This window comes from Ochotona curzoniae, unplaced genomic scaffold (genome assembly GCF_017591425.1).
Source record: "Ochotona curzoniae isolate NIBS_2020 unplaced genomic scaffold, NIBS_Ocur_1.0 contig_2071, whole genome shotgun sequence".
In the NCBI taxonomy this organism is placed as follows: domain Eukaryota; kingdom Metazoa; phylum Chordata; class Mammalia; order Lagomorpha; family Ochotonidae; genus Ochotona; species Ochotona curzoniae.
Window position 1 is genome coordinate 183,186 of NW_024465314.1, and position 19,813 is coordinate 202,998.

Consider the following 19,813-nt stretch of genomic DNA (forward strand, 5'->3'; position numbering starts at 1 on the left):
TTAAGCTGCAACCCGAGACACCTTCATCCTATCAGGGTGAAGAATCTATATATTTTTGACTTTGGTGATTTCTGCCTTAATGGCTTGGCTGAGGGCTGTGTGAACTCCAGGCCTGACAGTCCACATGACACCTGGCAGGCTACCTAACAGGTCACGTAGGCAGACCACTCCTCAGGAAGGAGGTCCCTGGTGTTAGATAAGACCCACTACCCTATAGCTCATCAGTTTGTACTTTTTGGAAGTTGCTTTCTTCAAACCCACCAATAGAAGCCTGCTAAATCATGACTGTATAATTAATAGCCTGAAATTTATAAGAACCCTGGGCTGCTCAACTGGCCGGGGGTGAGGGCTCTCTCTCTTTCTCTTTCTCTCTCTCTCTCTCTCTCTCTCTCTCTCTCTCTCTCTTTTTCCTGTCCTGCTGCTCCTTCAGCAGCCTCGGCTACAGTGGCCCTTCCCCCTCCAGCCCAGCTGGACTGGGTCGGGGGTGGCTGGGAGACCTAGGTTCCCCTGAATAAACCACCTTTATTCCTTAGCACCGACATCAGACTTGATTTTCTGGAGATTTCGAAATCTGACACAACAAGGGCACTTATTTAAGTCCCAATTCTGAACCAGCTCCCTGCTATTGCACCTGAAAAAACAGAAGACAGCCCCCATTGGAGACCTGGAGGAAGCTCCTGGCTCCATGCTATAGATCAGCTCAGACCTGGCCAATGCAACCATTTTTAGAGCGAACCAGCTAATGGAAGATCTCTCTCTCTCTCTCTCTCTCTCTCTCTCTCTCTCTCTGTTTCTCTTCTCTGTAAATCTGTCCAGTAAAAATAAATAAACCTTTTTTTAAAAAACTATTTTCTAGTTGCTCACTTTCTGGATACAAAAGAAAAATAAAAGACACATTCTCAGGCCCTGCACAATGGCCTAGCAGCTCACCTAGCACACGCAGGGATGCCATATGGAGACTGGTTCCAATACTAGCAGGCCTGCTTCCCATCCAACATCCTGTTTGTGGCCTGGGAAAGGAGTCGAGGATGGCCCAAAGCATTGGGACTCTGCACCTGCTTGGGAAACCTAGAGGAGGCTCCTGACTCCTGGCTTCAGAACAACTCAGCTCCAGTTGTTGCAGTCACTTGGGGAGTGAATCAAAGGATGGAAGATCTTCCTCTCTGTATATCCGCCTTTCCAATATAAATAAATAAATAAATCTTTTTTTTAAAAAAGACACTCATATGTAAGCACACATACACAAACACATGGTGGTATGATTTTTTCTACTTTATAACATTTTCTCTTCCATCGGTCATGAACCTGGCTCGTAAGCTGAGCTGTGGCCTGACAACCTGCTCAGCAGAGCCCCAGGGTACTCTTTCTCCTTCTGGGCCTGTCAGTCTATACCTCTTGGGGAAGAGCCCTCCCAGGCCAGGCTGTCACCCCTATAATGATACAACCTCAACTCAGATTCAACCTTCTGCCCTACTCCCTCCCAAGGACCAGGGTCTGCCCAGCCCCAACCAGACGTCAGCCACAGAGTCCTCCTGGCCTAGGACCCCTGCTGCCCAACCTTGCTCTGAATGGACCCGCACTCACTGCCAAACCTGAGTCCAGAGGAGGTGAGGAGGTCTCACTCTCCTCCAACCCCTGAGATGCACAAGGGGTGTCAGGACATTCATGGAAATAGAATCAGAACATGAGCTGACTTTGGTGCAAAAATATTGTAATTTAATTTCTTTTTTCTTTTAAGTTTTTTTTTTTTAGATGATTTTAGCATAGCTGATCAGAGTGGGATAGATCAAGGGTTAGGGAAAAGTGGATGTGATCATTGTTTTCATATTTCTGTTTTTCTTTCTTGTTTTGAGGGGCAGAGGTTGAGTGGCAGACAAAGGGAGAAGCCATATCCAGCCTCCTGACTGCTCCAGTACCCAAGGATTGAGAATGTCCACCCCATATCAAGCCAGTGTCGCAATGTGGTACATACTTCCTGGGTTCTGCCCAGGTGGTTTTGATAGTTCTGAAATGTTGTCAATCGTGCCAATCCCATGATGAGGGACCCCTGTCAATGTCCATTTGCTGACTTAGTTGGCCTCAGAGTCCATTCGCCCACATACTTTCTGTCATCCTTTGCCTGGGGTTGTAATCTAATTTCATAGTACACATTTCTCACAAGTTTTGGAAGTGTCCTAATACACAGGAAAAAATTAGCTCTGACAGAAAAAGATATTCATAGAGAAAATTTAACAAATTTTATTAGCCTAATAAATAAGCAAAAAAAATTAGAAAGAAAAGAAAGCAGACAAAAAGAGGAAATGAGAAAATAAAGAGTATAAGGCAAGGAAAAAGAGGAAAGCAGGGAGGGGAAGGAAAAAAATATTCCCAACATACCTGGAATGGAGAGACCCAGAAGATACACACTCCCCAGGCACCCAGGCACCACCTGCCAGTGGCTGAGTCCCAAAGGGCCAGCGCCTATCCTGCCCAGATGGGCAGGCCTGTAGGTGACCACAGAGGAATCTGTTGGAGGGTGCGAGCGAGATCACGCCAGACAAGGTTTATTAAAGAGTCTTTATTGGGCCCGGCGCGGTGGCGCAAGTGGTTAAAGGTCCTCGCCTTGCATGCCCGGGATCCCATATGGGCACCGGTTCTAATCCCGACAGCCCCGCTTCCCTTCCAGCTCCCTGCTTGTGGCCTGGGAAAGCAGTCGAGGATGGCCCAAAGCTTTGGGACCCTGCACCCGCGTGGGAGACCCGGAAGAGGCTCCTGGCTTCGGATCAGCATAGTATCGGCCCGTTGCGCTCACTTGGGGAGTGAATCATCGGACGGAAGATCTTCCTCTCTGTCTCTCCTCTCTGTATATCCGCCTTTCCAATGAAAAAATAATAAAAATAAATCTTTAAAAAAAAAAAAAGAGTCTTTATTAATCAAGTTTGGTGACAATAGAGCACAACGGCAAATCACAAGTCCATATAGCAATGCAACCAATCATAATCCCAAAAGGAACAAATGAACATTATCCCTAAGTCTATCCATTAAGCTGAAAAGCTATGTCCCAGCTTCCCCAACAATATGTTATTCTAAGAAACATGCAATGAATCACTTGGACAAACACACACAAAGGTGAAGACATTCACCTTTCCCTGACTTCTCTGCCCACATTCCACTACTGCTAGACCTTACCCCTCCTGGAACTCCTGACAGCACACAAACCAGAAACAACATTATTATAACCATTGCCCCATCTAAGCAGTACACAGGGACCATGCTCAGGGGGTTAGCTGTCCTGGGTCAGCCAAGAGTTGAAGTGCCAGAGTAATGTAAGCACTTGGCCAGAAAGAGAATGAGAGCCCCTGCTTCCTGGGCCTTTTAAAGGGGTTTGTGAGGGTAGAGGTTACCACAATGCACTACCGTCCCTTCTCAGTTGATAGGTAAGTCACAGGAGGGCAGGATTGAATACCTAAGTATTGTGGGCTAAGGAGTTGATTAGTGCTCATTGGGATGGGCAGGAACTGGGCTTGTAGCTAAAAACAGACTATTTGGACCTATCTGCATCCAATATCCTGGCTAAATTAGAATGGGGAGGTGGTGATTAAGGATGGACAGAGGGTAGGGGACACAACCAAATTTCATTTGCCCACTGTATCACTGGCTGCACTCTATAACAAATCCACCCACAAACACTCACACACACACACACACACACACAGATCCTGATAGGTCAAAATGATTCTTGGCAAGTTGACTTTTTCCTAGAGAAAAGAGGGAGAAGCCTGAGACAGCAGAGACAGAGTGGGGTAAAGCCTGGGGCAGCAGAAACCTGAGGGCGCAGTCCTACCCAGGAGATGATCCTGACGGCGTGGGGATGCACCCCTGCACCTCTCCCGGCAGAGTTATGGACCACCACCACATCCTGGGCTTCTGTTAATCTGAGTGTGGCATCTTTCCTGCTTCATCTTTCCTGCTTCACTCCACTGTCAGGTGCTTCTGGCTGTTCTCACCTCAGGGCTGAGACAGGGTTAGCAACAGGAGGAGACATGCCCAGGTCAACCCCAACAAGGGCCACGCCTGACCCAAAGTTCCCCTGAGTGCCCAGTGAGGCCGCCATGTTGGAGCAGCAGCCCAGGGGTGCTCCAGGGATCTGAGGAGCATGAGGGAGCAGCAAATACATGGGAGGGTTCTTCCAAAAGTTCCTGGAAACACATTTCTGAGGGGAGGAAAAAAAGGTTGTACAACACAACACAATGTGCCTTTTTCATTCTGCTTTTGATTAACTTCTTAATATTTAAACAACTGTGTGTACAAAGGAATGCGGAGAGCTTTGCTCCAAGCCTCGGCTCCAGAACTCTCCAAAGCTGCAGGTAGCAGAGGAATTGGAAGGGTCTACCAGAAGGCCTCCCTGAGGTGGTCAGGTCTACCTAGGGCTCTGCAGTCCTCTTGTGGCCAGTACAGGGCAGGCCAAACACTCCCCTGCAGGAAGATGCTGAGGGAGGGGTCAGAGCACCCTCTTCCAGAAACCTTGGAAAAGTGGGTGGGAACACTGGAAACCAGACAGGAAAGGCCCCGCCCACACGCTTCCAAACGCAGAGAGTGGGAAAATACATAGACCACGCATTGATGGAGATTCGGAAGTCCTTTATTGCTAGCGGTGAAGAGGGGGCTCATGCCCTAAGACCTCTCAATTCCCAACTACAGAACAGCGGGGTCTGTAAAGGGAAACTACCGACCAGGAGGGGCTCAGGTGGACTGAGCAAACACACTGAGCTAATGCAGATCCTAGAGATGAAAAATCTCTAATCACTAATTTGCAAGCTTCTGTTGCTGTACCCTTTGTATTTATATTTACATTTATATTTGTATTATATTGGATAGGCAGATTTACAGAGAGAAAAAAGAGAGAAACGCTCTTCCTATACACTGATTCACTCCACCAAATGACCCCAACTGCCAGAGTTGAGCTGAGCTGAAGCCAGGAACTTCTTCAAGGTCTCCCATGTAGGTTCAAGGTCAGAAACCTTTGGGCCGTCCTCCACCGCTTTCCCCGGCCACAAGCGGAAAGCGAGAAGGAGAATTAGAGCAGCCAGGACGCATACTGTTGTCCATAGGTGGAGGGCAATAGTTCTGGCTAAAGAGTAAGCAAAACTTAAAAAGAAAAAACAAAAGAAAGAAAGAAAAAGAAAAGAAAAAAGAAAAAGTTCCCTGACATCTCCCTAGGTACACCCTGTGCAGCTTCTCCTTCCCGGCACACTGGGATCTGCACAGTGGGGCCTCAGAGCACCACAGTCGGGTTCTCTTTCCCCACTCCCCCAATCCAGGCTACTGGCCTTGGATCAAATCAGGTCCAGCCATTATGGTCATTTGGGGAGTGAACCAGATCTCTCTATCTCTGTATCTCTCTGACTTTTGAGTAACATATTTAAAAAATAATAAGCAGAAGTGTGACTTGATCAGATTTCTATCATTGTGTAGATTTGTTTTGCTCTACCCTCATGCAAAAGATTTTTGTGCTTTTTATTTTTATTTTTATTGCAAACTCAGATATACTGTACAATAAAAGTTGTCAGGAGCACAGAAAGAGAGAACAATCTTTCATCCAAACATTACCTCACCGAGTGACCACAATGGCCAGGGCTATGCCGATCCGCAGCTAGGAACTAGGAACTTCCTACTGGTCTCCAACACAGGTGCAGGATCCGAACCATTTGGGCCACATTGACTGCTCTTCCAGGCCACAGGTGGGGAACTGGATGGGAAGCAGGGTTGCCGGGATTAGAACCAATGCCCATATGGGATCCCAATGCATCGAAGACAAGGGCTTTAGCCGCTACATCACCACACCAGGCCCTGTGCATTTTGTATGAAAGTACTCATAACAATATTTTAAACATTTGCAGAAGTGGACAGAAGAGCATAATAAATGCATACCCACATACAAGTATTCCAGCTCAACTTCCCCTCCCACGGGAGGGAAGCCAGGCATCTGACCGTCTCCCCGAAAACGTGCCTGTGACCACAGTTCACACCTCAAGAAACAGCAACAGTGCTGCCACTACAATGCCACGGGTCCATCCTTCTGAGAAGCTGACTCAGAAGGTAGGAAGCAGGGAGACAAGCAGGAAGGCAATTCGAGACCCCGAAGAAACTGGAAAGGGCCAGAGCTACTGAATCTTGTCTGGGCCCACTACTCACACCTGCAGCTGGGGTGTTCCAGGTGGGAGTCAAACGGGCTACTGGGGCTTATCTCAAAGCCAAGTTAATCCAAACAGTGATTGGCTGTTAAGAACAGGAGAAAGAGGAGTTCCCAGGTGTCTGTCCTGTCTGACCCACTTTGTGCTGCTGTAACAGAGCATCACACAGAATACATCATTGATACAGAACATGTGTTTTTTACTTTGTCTTAATTATTATCTTATTTTGATAATCTTAAATAGTTGATTAGGACACAAAGGGTCAAGGGCTACAGCAAAGTGAGTAAGATCATTGTCTCCACATTAATACTGTTTTTTTTTTTTTTTTCTGTGTCTGGGTTAAGGGAAGAGATAAAGGGAAAAGCCCTACCCAGCCTCCTACCCATCCCAGGGTCCCAAAGTGGAGTATACTCCAAAATTCAGCTCAAGTGCTTTTGAGAGTTCAACAATTCTGAATTGCTGACAATCTCTCCATTCCAAGCACGATAAAATCTCTCCAGAATCCACTGGCTCACATAGTTCACTTTAAAGTCTCTGTTTGTCCAGGTTTTCACTGCCAACACATGGCTGGGGTAGATGATCAATTCGTTCAGTCCTCCATCCTCTGTTGTGGTACTCAGTGTCCTCTGCAGGTCCCGATGATGTCATGTCCTCCATGTGCACCTAGATATGCTGTCCACTGCTCTGTCAGCCTCTGAACAGGCTCAGCTGTTTTTCTTCTTCTTTTTCTTTTTAATTATATTTACCAGTATATAGTATTCAAGCAAGATTTTACAGAATTTCATGCATTTTAGGAAAATCAAAACAGACTTCTAACTCCAACAAGTCATATATGAACAATTGAAGAGTAGAACAGTCTTAGGCAGGTGCACAGAGAAATCCCTAATAACTTAGCTAGTGAGGAATAACTGAATTCTGCATCCTACCTAGTGAATTCTAGGAAAAGCCAAGTCAGGAGCCTGACCAAAAAGGCAAAGGCTGAGCAATTATAGGCCAGCTGACTTTTACATGTCTGTACAAAGCTTTCTACATTGGTTTCTCTCTGTCTATAGGTGCTAATTTGGGGGCTCCTGAGTGACCTTGACAGTCAGTGCAAGAGGGGATGGAGAGTCAAAGCTGGAACTAAGTAAGGACCGGTGAAAGCTGCTCTCCTGATTCCAGAAGGAAATTAACAGTTCTATCTCTGAGGACCACTTGGGGCTCCTGGCTATTGTTCTGATGTCACCACACCCTATGAGGAGGGTTCTGGGCTACTTCAATCCCATGTGGGAGATCCGATAGCAACTGGCTGACCTGAGAGTCTTGGCCTATAAGGGCACGCAAATTCCCTGTGATCTCCTTGAAAGTCAGGATTTAGTTATATTATCTACATGGGAGTTTGTAAGGTCCCCTCTTAGAATGCAGAAAAGTGTTTATCAGCAGGAGTATTAAAGTCTCCTTGAGGCCAATTTTAAAACTTAAGTGTTAATGGCAAATTTTTAACAGTGTTATCAGATGAAATCCATCTCTCATTGATTATTGATTCATTGGGTACATCACGATATCTTATTGCATGCAGTACGGACAGTTTGAAGGTATAACAATATCACAATTGACAGGTACTGTTATCACATTTGGCATCATTTTATCTTATATTAAGGCAAACATGCGATATCTGACCTTTTGGAATTGGCTCATTTCCCTTAGCATGATACTTTCCTTTGGGCACATTTGGCCACAAAGAAATGCATTTCATTTTTTTTTTTAAATAGCTGAGTAGTATTCCATAGAGTAGATGAAACACAGTTGCCTTATCCAGTCTTCTTTTGATGGGCATTATGGTTGCTTCCAAGTTTTTGCAATTATTGATTGTGCCTCTATGAATGTAGAGGTGCATATTGGTTTCTTGTGTAACAGGTGTTTTGGATATATTGCTAGGAGTGCTATTGCTGGGTCATATGGTATGCAGATTTTCAGTTGTTTGAGTGTTCTCCATACTGATTTGCATAGCGGCTGCACCAGCCTGCATACACACCAGCCTGCATACACACCAGCAGTGGAGCAGGGTTCCCTTTTCCCCACATGCTCAACAGCAAATGTTGTTGGTGTTTATCCATCTGTGAGCCATTCTTACCGACATTAGGTCGGACCTCAGTGATGTTTTTATATGGATTTCCCATATTACCAGAGAGCTTAAGCATTTTTTCATATGTTTGTTTGCCATTTGGATTTGTTCCCTTGTAAAGTGTCTGCCCACTTCCCGTGCCCATTTCTTGACTGGTTTATTTTGTTGTTTTGGTTGTTCTGGAGATCTTTGTCTATTCTGGAGATTAACCTCTTCTCCCATTCTGTGGATTGTTTTTTAATTTTGTTTTGCTTGTTTCTTTTGCTGTGCATAAGCTTCTTAGTTTGATGTAGTCCCATTTGTTTATTTTGCTCTTGGTTGCTATTGCTTTTGGTGATTTTTTTTTAGGAAGTCATGGCCTACACCTAAATCTTGCAAAGTGTTTCCAAAATTTTCTTCCAAACGTTTGGAGGTTTCTGGATGTAGATTTAGGTCTTGTATCCATTTGGATTTGCTCTTTGTATATGATGAAAGGTGTTTGTCTAGTTTCTTATTTCTGCCAATTATTTCAACCAATTATTCCAGCAGCATTTATTGAAGAGACCTTCCTTTTTCCCTGAATTGTCATCTGTTTTCTTGTCAAAGATTATTTAATTTCCTTTTACTCCACTGATCCTCCTCTCTGTCTTTGTGCCAACACCAGGCTGTTCTAATAACCACCCTGTACTATGTCCAAAGCTCTGGGATTGTGATACCCCTACTAGATTTCTATTGTTCAGGATGGTTCTGGATACTTTTGGCTTTTTTGTTTCCAGATGAGCCCTTGTATCATTTTTTCCAGCTCTATGAAGAATGTTCTTGGTAATTTGATTGGGATTGCATTGAATGTTTATATTGCTTTTGGTAGTGTGGACATTTTGATGATAATGATTTTTACCTATCCAAGAACCAGGTGTGTGTATGTGTGTGTGTGGGTTGGGGGAAAAGGGGTTCTGGAGCAACCTAGTTGGTCATTATAGAGACTGGAGGCCCAGAGCTGGAACTAGATAAGGACTGGAGAAGGCTCCTCTCCCATTGTCCCGCAGGAAGTTTATTGTTCTTCTGGTTCTGATGACCGATCGTAGTTCCTGGCTGTTGTTCTGATGTCGTTAGTTCCTATGTGGAAGGACTCGGGCTTCTTCCGTCTCATGTAGCTTGTTGAAAGAGGGGGGATATCTGTCCTCTGGGTTCTCAGCAGCCGGAGGCATTCCAGTTCCCCGTGTTCTCTTTGGCAGTTGTGATGACGTTCTTGGTGTCCGTTCTGATAGACCTTGGTGGGAGTCCAGGAGTCCTTATGGGTTGGATATACACCTCCTCCTGTCCCGCTGTTCCGCTCTGGGGTTCTCCCTTATTCTGTGCATATGACCACCTGTTAATAGATTGTTTGGGTCGTTCCTGATTCCCCCTGTGTGTCATTGTAATTTATGCTATTGTCTAGTGCTGATCTGAATCTATCAACTTTAAATTTACTGTCTTTGGAAATCTTTAGATTGCTTGGTGTCTCCAAAACACTGCAGTTTTGGCAGGGAGCTGTCTGAGAAGCTTTCAGAGAACCAAATAACCCAGGGCTCCCTGGCCGGGTGGCAAGCAGGCAAAGCCTGGTGCCAACTGGCATACTGGCCGCCCGTAGCAGTCCCCTGAGTGACCGTGGGGCTGCTTTGTTTCTTACTGGGTTTAGAAGCAGCTGGGCCTGGGGACCCTGGTGGCCGCATGACGGCAAGCCGTGGAACAACCCCCCCCCCAGGCCTCGATGATGGATTTTATTGAAAGCTTTTTCTGTGTCTCTTGAGACAATCATATGAATTTTGTCCTTCAGTTTTTGGGTGTGGTTTAATGGATTTATGGATTAATGGATCCATGGATTAATGAATTTAAAAATGTTGAACCATCCCTGCATGCCTGGAATGAGTCCTCCTTAATCCAGATGAATGATCTGTCTCATATATTTTTGAATTCTATCATTGGCTAGGATTTTGTTGAGAATCTTAGCATGTATGTTCCTCAGGGAAATGGGCCTGTAATTTTCTTTCTTGGTTAATTCTCTATCCAGTTTTGGAATTAAGGTGGTGTTTGCTTTCTTGAATGTATTTGGAAGGTTGCTTCCTTTTCTATTGTTTTGAAGAGTCTGTAGAGGATTGGGGTCAGATCTGCTTGAAATGCTTTTTATGGCTGTGGTATCTGGTGTTATGTTGCCTTTTTCATCTTTGATGCTATTAAGTTTTGTTTTCTCCTACTTTTTCTTTATCAGTCGGGCCAGTGGGGTGTCTATTTTGCTTATCTTCTCAAAGAACCAGCAATTTGAATCCTTGAATTTGTGGGGTTTTTTTCATCTCTATTTGGTTTATGTCTTCCCTTATTTTGATGATTTCTTGTTTCCTATTGCTTTTAGGGTCATTTTGCTGCTGCTTTTCCAATTTCTGCAGTGTGTGCTTACTTCGTTTATTTGGTGTCTTTCTTGATCCTTGGCATAAGCACCAATTACAATGAACTTACCATGTAGCACTGCCTTGGCAGTGTCCCACAAGTTTTGGTATGTTCTATTTGAGATTTCCATGCTTTCCAGAAAAAATTTTTATCTCATCTTTAATTTGCCATCTTTGATTATCATTTGCATCCTTTTCTTTCTAGCTTTAGCACTCTTCTAAGGAGAAATTAGAGCTTGGTTTAGGCTTGGCATATTCTTCTAATTTGTCTTTGCTATGGAAGTGTTTAACTTCATCCTAGAATACAATGAAGATCTTCGCTGGGTACATTATGCTTGGTTGACATTTGTTTTGTCTCAGAGTCTGAAAGATTTCCTCCATTCTCTCCTTGCTTGGAGAGTCTCTTCTGAGAAGTCAGCAGTGATTATAACTTTTTCTCTAAATGTAATCCTGAATTTTCTTTGTGCTTGTCTCAGAATTCTTTCCTTGTATTCATTGGAGCAGAGCTTGAGAACAAAATGTCTGGGTGCAGTCCTCTTTGGTCATATGTGAGAACAGCCAGGCCTACTGAGGTCTTGGCCACACCTTTGGGTGGGTGGCACCAGCATTGCCCACCCATTTCTTCATTGATTAAGAGACCACCAATGGTGAACTTCTTACCTATAAGTTCCCACACAACAAGGAGGGGTCAGGGAATGCTTAAAATCCCAAGACCCTTCCTCAAACCTTTGGTGTCTCTCTCTCCCCTTTCCAGAAGCACCCCAACCCCTGGCTTTCTCTCCAGAGGTGCTTTCCCTTCCCTCTCCCCTGCTCACCTGGTGCCTTCGCAAATAAACTTTTCTGTCTGCAACAGATTCCCACCTTTTTATTTCTATACTAAGATGAGGGAAGAACCCACTGGGTATTTCTGCTAATAATATCTGTTTGGGGTTCTCTGTCCTTCCTGGATTTGGGTTGGTCTTATGATCCCAGTATTTTGGAGGTTCTCCTGTATAATTTCATTGAGTGCCTCGTGCAATCCTGTCTCTCTTTCCACTCCTTCCAGAAAGCCTATAATTCTGATATTCAACTTTCTCATGATGTCGTTCATCTCTTGCATATTTTTCTTGGCTCTGTTCAGGTTTTCTTCCAGCTGCTGAATGATCTGCATGCTTTCATTTTGGTTGTCTTCTTTTTCTGAATTTTTCTTTGCTGCAGCTTTCATTCTGTTGGTCAGGCTTTGAGCTTTGCATTGTAAGCCAAGAATTTCATTTGAACTCTTTTATTTCTGTGATGATGTGATTTTTGAATTCCTTAAGCTCCTCCCATTGTTCTTCATTGTCTTGGAAGAGTTTCATTGTCGCTGTCCCGCAGTGACGGACTTGGTGCACGGAGCCGATAATAACACGCGTGGACCCTGACTGATGGTCAAAGCCAAAGTTTATTAGGGCATCAGACTTTATACTCTGAAAGTCCGTATTGGGTAAGGGAGGAAATATCGAGCTCATAAACAAAACCATCAACTGTTTTCGCACTCTAGATTGGAATTCCTTTTGTCTTATATATCGCGCTAGGTGTTCTCATTTACATGCTGTTTATACCAAAGGTAGCCATTTGGTTATTGCCATGCAAATACTGTCCAATGAACTGCAAACCTGTGCTCGCTGGCCTTCCAGGCTCACAATGTCCTCCTACATTTCATAATTATTTTTCTTGGTGTTCCCTGTCTGGTAGTTCATCTATATCTTCATCTTGCATCTCTGAAAAGTTTGGTCTTTTGGTCATTTGGAGGGAAGCACTGGCTCCTTCATCTCAGTCATTTCTTCTCCTGTTGCCTCTTCCCCTACCTGTGTGTTGTCTTGTTTCCTTGTGGTATTGGTCTCTGATGCATTATTGGGGTTTTCGGGGTCACTTGTGGCTGATCGATGACCTGGGAGTTGCAAGGGTAAAGTTACTCACACTGTGACCCTCTTAGTGGGTGTATGTGAGAGTTTTTTATTTGTTTATTATTATTTATATATTATTTTTTCAAATTTAGGTGTGAGTTGTAACCTGAAGAGATGTGTTTCTTTTTTTCTTATTTCAAGAGGAAGAGAGACAGAGAGGAAGATCTTTCTCTTTTTAAAAAAATATTTATTTGATTTTTAATTGGAGAGTCAGATATACAAAGAGCAGCAGAGACAGAGAGGGAGATTTCCTGTCTGCTGTTTCATTCCCCAAGGGACTGCAATGGCCAGTGCTGCCCTGATCCAAAGTCAGGAGCCAGGAACTTCCTCCAGGTCTCCCACATGGGTGCAGGGCCCCAAAGGCTTGGGTCTTCCTCGACTGCCTTCCCAGGTCACAAGCAGGGAGCTAGATGGGAAACAGGGCTGATGGGACCAGAACTGGCACCCACACATGATCCTGGAGTTCAAGGCAAAGACTTTAGCCCCTAGACCATTGCACCAGGTCCAAAGAAATATTTTTCTCTCTCTCTAACTGCTGGTCCACTGCTGCCACCTTGTGGGTGACATGAGTTATTGCTCTCCCTGACGTTCTAATACCCTCCCAGATCTAGGAGGATCTGAGAAGCAGGTTTTATAACTTCAGCCTGCCAGTGTCTTGTGTCCCATCCCTCCAGCCAGTAGAGTGCAGCTGGTAGAGTGCAGTCCCACAGACTCACTCACTCCCCTTTTTCCTCACTCTCACAATCTGGGAACCAGGAGATATTGTGTCTCCCTTTCATTTAGTTCCTGTGGTCCACAGAGTTTCACAGATGTGAGATCATTTGGCTGCTGGAGGGTTTCAATTTCGTCCCTAGATTCTCTGACTCCTTTGTTTTACCCTGGGTGCCCACTCGTCGATGGCAGTCCCTCCTCCAACAGTTTTCCCCAGCTCCACCCCTGCAGCACTATGCTCAGTTCAGCCTCCCTTTGCCCCTGTTTTGCCCTGAGGATCTTCTTGCCTTTCTCCCCCTGCAGTGAACAGAAGCCTTTGGGTTTTCCATGTGTCAGAGACTCACAAATTTTGCTCCAGTCTCTGGTTGCCCTGCATGGAACCTGTCTTGACCCTCTCGGATTGCAATTGCAGTCACAGTCTTTCATGTCTGTTTCACAGCTGTGTTCTGCCTGCCTCAGTCCTAGCAACACCCTGGCATTTCTCACAGACTTCCCCGTGATTCTCCTCTATTTGCCCTCTCTCCTGCTGAATCCCATTCCATTTTTTCCACACCCTTTAGATACTTCAGCCTATTGCAGTCAGCCATCTTGTCCATAATCACATCACTGCTTCATTCTCTGAATCTTTCTATCTCTCTCTGAATCTCTGACTATCAGTTAAGTAAAATAATATATTAAAACAGCAACAAAAAGAATGGGCATGCTTTAAGATAATCTTGTGAAACCTGCCATGCAAGGTAAGTTTTTAAGAAGGAAAGGAAGACAGGAGAATAGTAAAATTCATTACCTTGAAAGGGTGATGCGAAAACTCTTGCTGGATGTTCACCCTTCAGGGAATCCCTGTGCACACTGAGCTCTCTCTCCTGTAGGCAGAACTCCCAGCTGTGCTCAACTCCTTTGGGTGTTGTCCTCCCCAGTCTCCCCAGTGCCTCTTCACTCTGCCTCCCTCAATGCTCCCCCACATCCGTGTCCCCTCAGTGCCTCCCTCTGTCCCTCTCTTGACACAGTATCGCCTGTTTCTATTCAACCTCCTATTCCTGTCATCCTGCCTCCATCATCATGCTCCTCACACTCTCATTTCCCTTTTCCTCATCTATGCATTTTATTTTGTTTTAAAACATTTATTTTTTTGAAGGCAGAGTTGCACAGAGAGAGAGAGAGAGAGATTTCCATTCACTGTTTAAGTCCCTCTACAACTGCAACAGCAAGAGCTAGGCCAGTCCAAAGCAGGAGCCAGGAGCTTCCTCCAGGACTCCCACATGGGTACAAAGGCCGAAGCACTTGGGCCATCTTCCACTGCTTTCCCAGGTCATAAGCAGAGAGCTGGAGCAGCATCCAGCACTCAAACTGGCACCCAAACATGGTGACACAGGCAGCAACTTTACCTGCCACACCCAAACACATATACTTCTTAAATGTAAGAAAATACGGTTCAATTTTCATAAAATCACAATTGACTCCCTCACAAAGAAAAACATACATCATCAGTCAGTGATGCTGTAGAACTGTCCCAGAGTACATTTGACAGTGTAAGATAGTCATTCTTCATCAGGACAGATAGTCAAAAATAAATACACTGAGTAAGAGGGGAAATGTGGTTAACATCTTATGGGGTGATAAAACGTTAGGCTTTGGAACACTCTAAAAACACTTGGCACATCAACCAATATAACTCCAAGAATAAACCCATTCAAAATGCAACTTACAACCATCTGACAAAGTACTGCAATAATGATGCTTTAATCCTTGTTTTAGGAGCTAATGAGGTAATTGGTACACTTAGATGTACGGATAACTTTGAGCAAAAAAAAATCATCTGCATGCCTTCCTTTACATTATATCCGGTGTCCATAAGTCATATAGTGTTATAAAGATACAGTGCTAAATACTAAAATGAAAATAGACATGAGACAGCTGAATAGTACCCTATAGCCATTTTAAGGCATATAGCAGCAAGATCTGTATATAAACTAAAATTCAAATGTCAATGAAGTAGTCACAGGATGTGGTTAAGAACTTGCATTTTTTTTAGCATATTGGCTACTCAATACCATGTCAATTAATTCCATAATGTTGTAAATTGTTGTTGATGTTATGTTGTGGCTTTCAATTGATCAGAATGATATTCTGCCAGCTCTGCCTTCAGACCAGAGACGGTCTCCCCAAGAAAATGCTGAAATATACTGGACAATAAGATGCTGGACTCTATGCTCAGTATACTCTTGCAATGAAAGAATCTTGACTGAATTTGAAATATGATACAACAACAAGGTGGAGGAATCCACCATGGGAGAAAGGTACAGACAAGGGTTGGAGAAATCCCACAGCCTATGAAACTGTGTCACATAATGCAATGTAATTAATATTTTAAAAAGAGAATGGGGGATAGTATGACAGCTAATACATAAACATGGAGAGAATACTTAAAACCCAAGCAAGGACCCTGAAGAGTATTGTGTAACATTATTGTTGGCTGAGACATTTTAGTAAATGTGTAAATGGCTTCTTTGTTCTTTCCCTCGCACTGTGGGCCATTCAAAGCCACCTCTTGGCTACACTATAGCTTAGAGGACTGCTCAGTCAGAGTCTAGTCCGAAGACAGAAGCCATTCCAGTCACTTCAGCAGGGAAAATTTTACAAGGAAAATGTGCTAGTTGTCACAAGAAGAAGAAGAAAAAACTCTAAATTATACAGAAGAGTTATATTATGTCTATCAGATTAAGCCACCACTAGGACAACACCAATCTTTACCAGTGTCTGGTTCAGTAACTGGCTACTCTGTTCTGAACCAGCTTCAAGTGGGAACAAATGATAGACAGCACATGATGGCTCAAGTGCTCAGCTCCCTGCCATGCAATGGGAGGTCAAGATGGAGTGACTCACTGCTGGCTTCAGCTCTGACCTAGCCCCACACGTTGCAGTCACTGAGGAATGACCTAGCAGACAAAAATCTCTTTCTCTCTCTCTCTCTTGCTCTATTTCTCACTCCATTTTAAATTTAAAGAGGACAATGAGAACAAATAAATACATATATTTTAAAGGAGTATAATATAAACTCAATCTTTAACAACTTACGTGTAACACCACATAAGTAGGGAGACAGAAATAAAATGATTAACGCAGACATATGTAAAACAGGCAAAAGTAAAATACTCAAACCACTGTGTTAACCAGATGTTGAACCCAAGATGAAATGCATCCATTTGTCCTTGCCCAGATGGCGGCAGCAGGGCTGGATCTGGGCTGGGCCAGTCCGGGGGCATCTAGAAAGGTTGTGCTCCACAGGAGCCACAGGCAGCCTCAGGGTCCAACTAAGGTTGTTTTTTTTTTTTTTTTTTTTTTTTGCCCCCACCCAGATGTCAGGAGCAGTGCTGGCTCTAGGCTGGGTGGCACAGCTAGCAACAGCCCTGGGTACAACCCTCAGGCTGCCCAGGAAGCATGCTCCAGGAACTTGTGCTGAAGCATTTGCAGGGAGATTGAGGAATCACACAGGTAAGGGAGAACAATGATCTGTACATTCATGCCCAGGTGAGAAACAACTTCTGAGAGACATCCCTGGAAGAAAAGCACTGTAATGAAAGTGAGGAATGACTCCTGAAGAACTCCAAACAACACTGTTCTTGCAAGATACTGGACTCTATGCAAGGCACATGCTTGCATTGAAAGATATAAGACTAGATTTGATCTGTAATACTGCAATAAGGTGGAGCAATCCACCATGGGGGGAGGGCAAGAGGAGGGGAAGGAGAAACAACAGACCCTATGAAACATTGTTATAAAATTAACTGCAATATAAAAAAAAAAAAAAACAGTTGTTGCAAGTATGCGAGGGGATTGAGACCTGATGGTTTGAAAGGGAGAGACTAGAAGACCTTTACGGGTCAGCCCACAATGAGTTCTGAGCTGGATATGTTAGCATGGAGCATTGAAGACCAACACACACACCAGCCCACATGTAACCTAGGGCTGGGGGCCTGTCTGGCAGGGCTAGATCCCAGTACAAAAGAGTGAGTGTCAGAACAGTGGATGTGTCACATTGTGCTGGCCCATGACAACTAACAGCACACCGGAAAATCAGGTCCAGGGGCAGACTCTGTAGGGGATATGTGGGCCTAACCCTGTGGAAATACAAGTCCTAATGGGTAGCTTAAGAGTTGGGGAGGTAGGAGCTGAACTAAGTACAACCATGGAGTCTGCCAACACTCACGGGTGCTGGGGCTGGGAAAAGGCTTGCAGGTCGAGGCCACAGCACCCACAAGTGCATCCCTGCCGGGGTGTAGGATAGGCTGGATTGCATCATCTATCAGCTCATACAAAGGCTGGGACAGAGGGGGAAGGCCATGCCAGGTGGGGGCCTGGCACTCACTGGCATGTATGAGATCTGGATCTGAGAGTGAGCCAATTGGGGGAACCTTGGTAACTCCCCCATTAGGTCATAGCTTCTGCTTGGAGCACATGCTCCAGGAATATGAGTTGGGCAGGAAAGGCAAGGAAGCTTCATCCATTGGCAAGTATGCAGGCTGGTTTTGGAAGGTGGCAGACCAGGCATGGCCAAGAAGATCTTAGACCACTGGCAAGTGCAGAAAGCTGGTGGGAGTGCAGAACACTCTGGGCTAGGCTATCATAGTTACCAGTTTGCAAGAGCCAGAAATGGCAGCAGATTGAATAGGTCCAGGTTGCAGCACCCACCAGCGAGAGTTGGGACTGGGGGTCCAGGCCAGGCTACACATCTAAGGCAAAGGCCAAGATAGGTGAAGGAATATGCCATGCTGGGTGAGAGAAACCACTGGCACATGCAAGATCTGTGGCTGGGAACAGGCCTGGTTGGGGAGATAAAGGGAATGCCCTGGCTGGGTTATGGTTTCTACTGGTGAACATGAGGGCCAGATGGGAGCTGCTGTCTAGTCTGGACATGGCTGCAGTCTCCCTCGACTGGGTCTGGTGTGTGCCAGACTGGGATAGAATCCACACACACTGGGGCTCATGAGAATCAGGACAGATGTAGGATGGGCCAGGATAGGTCTAGGTCCCTCCTGAGCCATATGTGAGTTGTGTCTGGGTGTGGACCAGGCTTTGCTGGGATGTATCACACAACACTAAAAATCTGGTGGGGCGCTACCTTGGGTCTGGGAGTTTAAACTTTCAGCAGCCTCCCAGCTGCTGGTGGGTCTCAGGACTGGGCATCTCATACCTGGATCCCAGACGACAGCCACCATGTGCATGTGGTGAGCTGTCCCTGGGCTTGTCTGGGCTCCGGGGGCTGCTCCCTTCGGGGTGAGTACACCAAGCGGGGAGGTCTCCGTGACTGGGCAGGTCCAGGACCCACCCTCCACCTTCATTGTGTGGTGAATGGGATTGGGGAGGTGCACGACCTAGGGCCTTGGAATTTAAACTTCCAGCAGCTTCCTGGCTGCTGGTTGATCTCAGGATGGGGCGTCTCATGCCTGCATCCCAGACGACAGCCACCATGTGCACGTGGTGAGCTGTCCCTGAGAGGCCAGTGCGCCATTTGATGCCAGGCTCTGCCTGCTGGCCGCCCGACTGGAAAGCTCTGGGGTTTTGCTTCTATGAGTCACTGCTTAGTTAGCTCCAGGTTGAACCCATTGTTCTAGGACATGAAGCATTGGTAAAGATTCCCAATGACAGTAACTCTTCCTTTGTAAAACTTGTAATCACTGAACAATGCTGACAACCAAGTACCAGTGCATGCAAAAGCTGTGGCTTGGGGCTTGTCCTCCAGAATTATATCATGTTACCTGACATGATATTGGAACAGGAGAAAGGTCACATTAAGCAGACCATTACATTAACTAGCACTCGAGAACCAAATCTGGGGGTAGATTCTGTGGGGGATGTGTCGGCCACACCCTGTGGAAATTCTAGTCCCACTGGTTAGCTCAAGAGTTGGGGTGGTGATGGACTAACCTAGGTGTGACCAAGGAGCCTGCCATCAATCACAGGTAAGGAACCCACAACAGTCTGGACTGGTCAAGGCAGCAGCACCCAAATGTGCATTAAGAATAGGGTGTGAGGTGGGCCGTGCTGCAATGATCACCAGCTCATACAAGGCCAAATGGAAGGCCAGACTGTGTCGGGAACTAGCCTAAACCCAATGGCATGTATGAGAACTGGGTCTGGGAGTGGATTAACTTGGGAAACTCCTTTGGCAAGTCATAGCTCCCGCTGGTGAACATGTGGTCCAGACCTGGGAGTCAGACAAGCTGGTCCAAGTAGCTCCAACAGCTGGGTAATGTGTGAATTAGTAATGGAACAGGGTAGATCAGGCAGGACTGAGCAAACCTTAGCCCACAAGCAAAACTAGAGACCAGGACAGAACACATGTCATGCTGAGCTAGGCTCCTGCACCTACTGGTCTGCGTGAGCCAAGGACACCAAGCCACAGTGTCTAAGGCAGAGGTCGGGAGAGGTGAGGGACTGTGCCAAGCTGAGTCAGAATAACCACTGGCATGCATGTGATCTATGGCTGGGAACAGGCCC

The 19,813-nt window shown here is 45.5% G+C and overlaps 1 protein-coding gene across 1 annotated transcript in view; it reads right to left on the reverse strand.

The window, feature by feature from the left end:
• Nucleotides 1-10,886: 10,886 nt before the first annotated feature.
• Nucleotides 10,887-19,813, reverse strand: part of LOC121150200 (butyrophilin subfamily 1 member A1-like) — a 35,481-nt gene continuing 26,554 nt past the window's right edge. The window contains exons 6-7 of the mRNA XM_040970909.1: nucleotides 12,506-12,588; nucleotides 10,887-10,976 (exon numbers count right to left, since the gene is read on the reverse strand). Coding sequence (XP_040826843.1) covers nucleotides 10,887-10,976; nucleotides 12,506-12,588 — 173 coding nt within the window. The remainder of the gene's footprint in view (nucleotides 10,977-12,505; nucleotides 12,589-19,813) is intronic.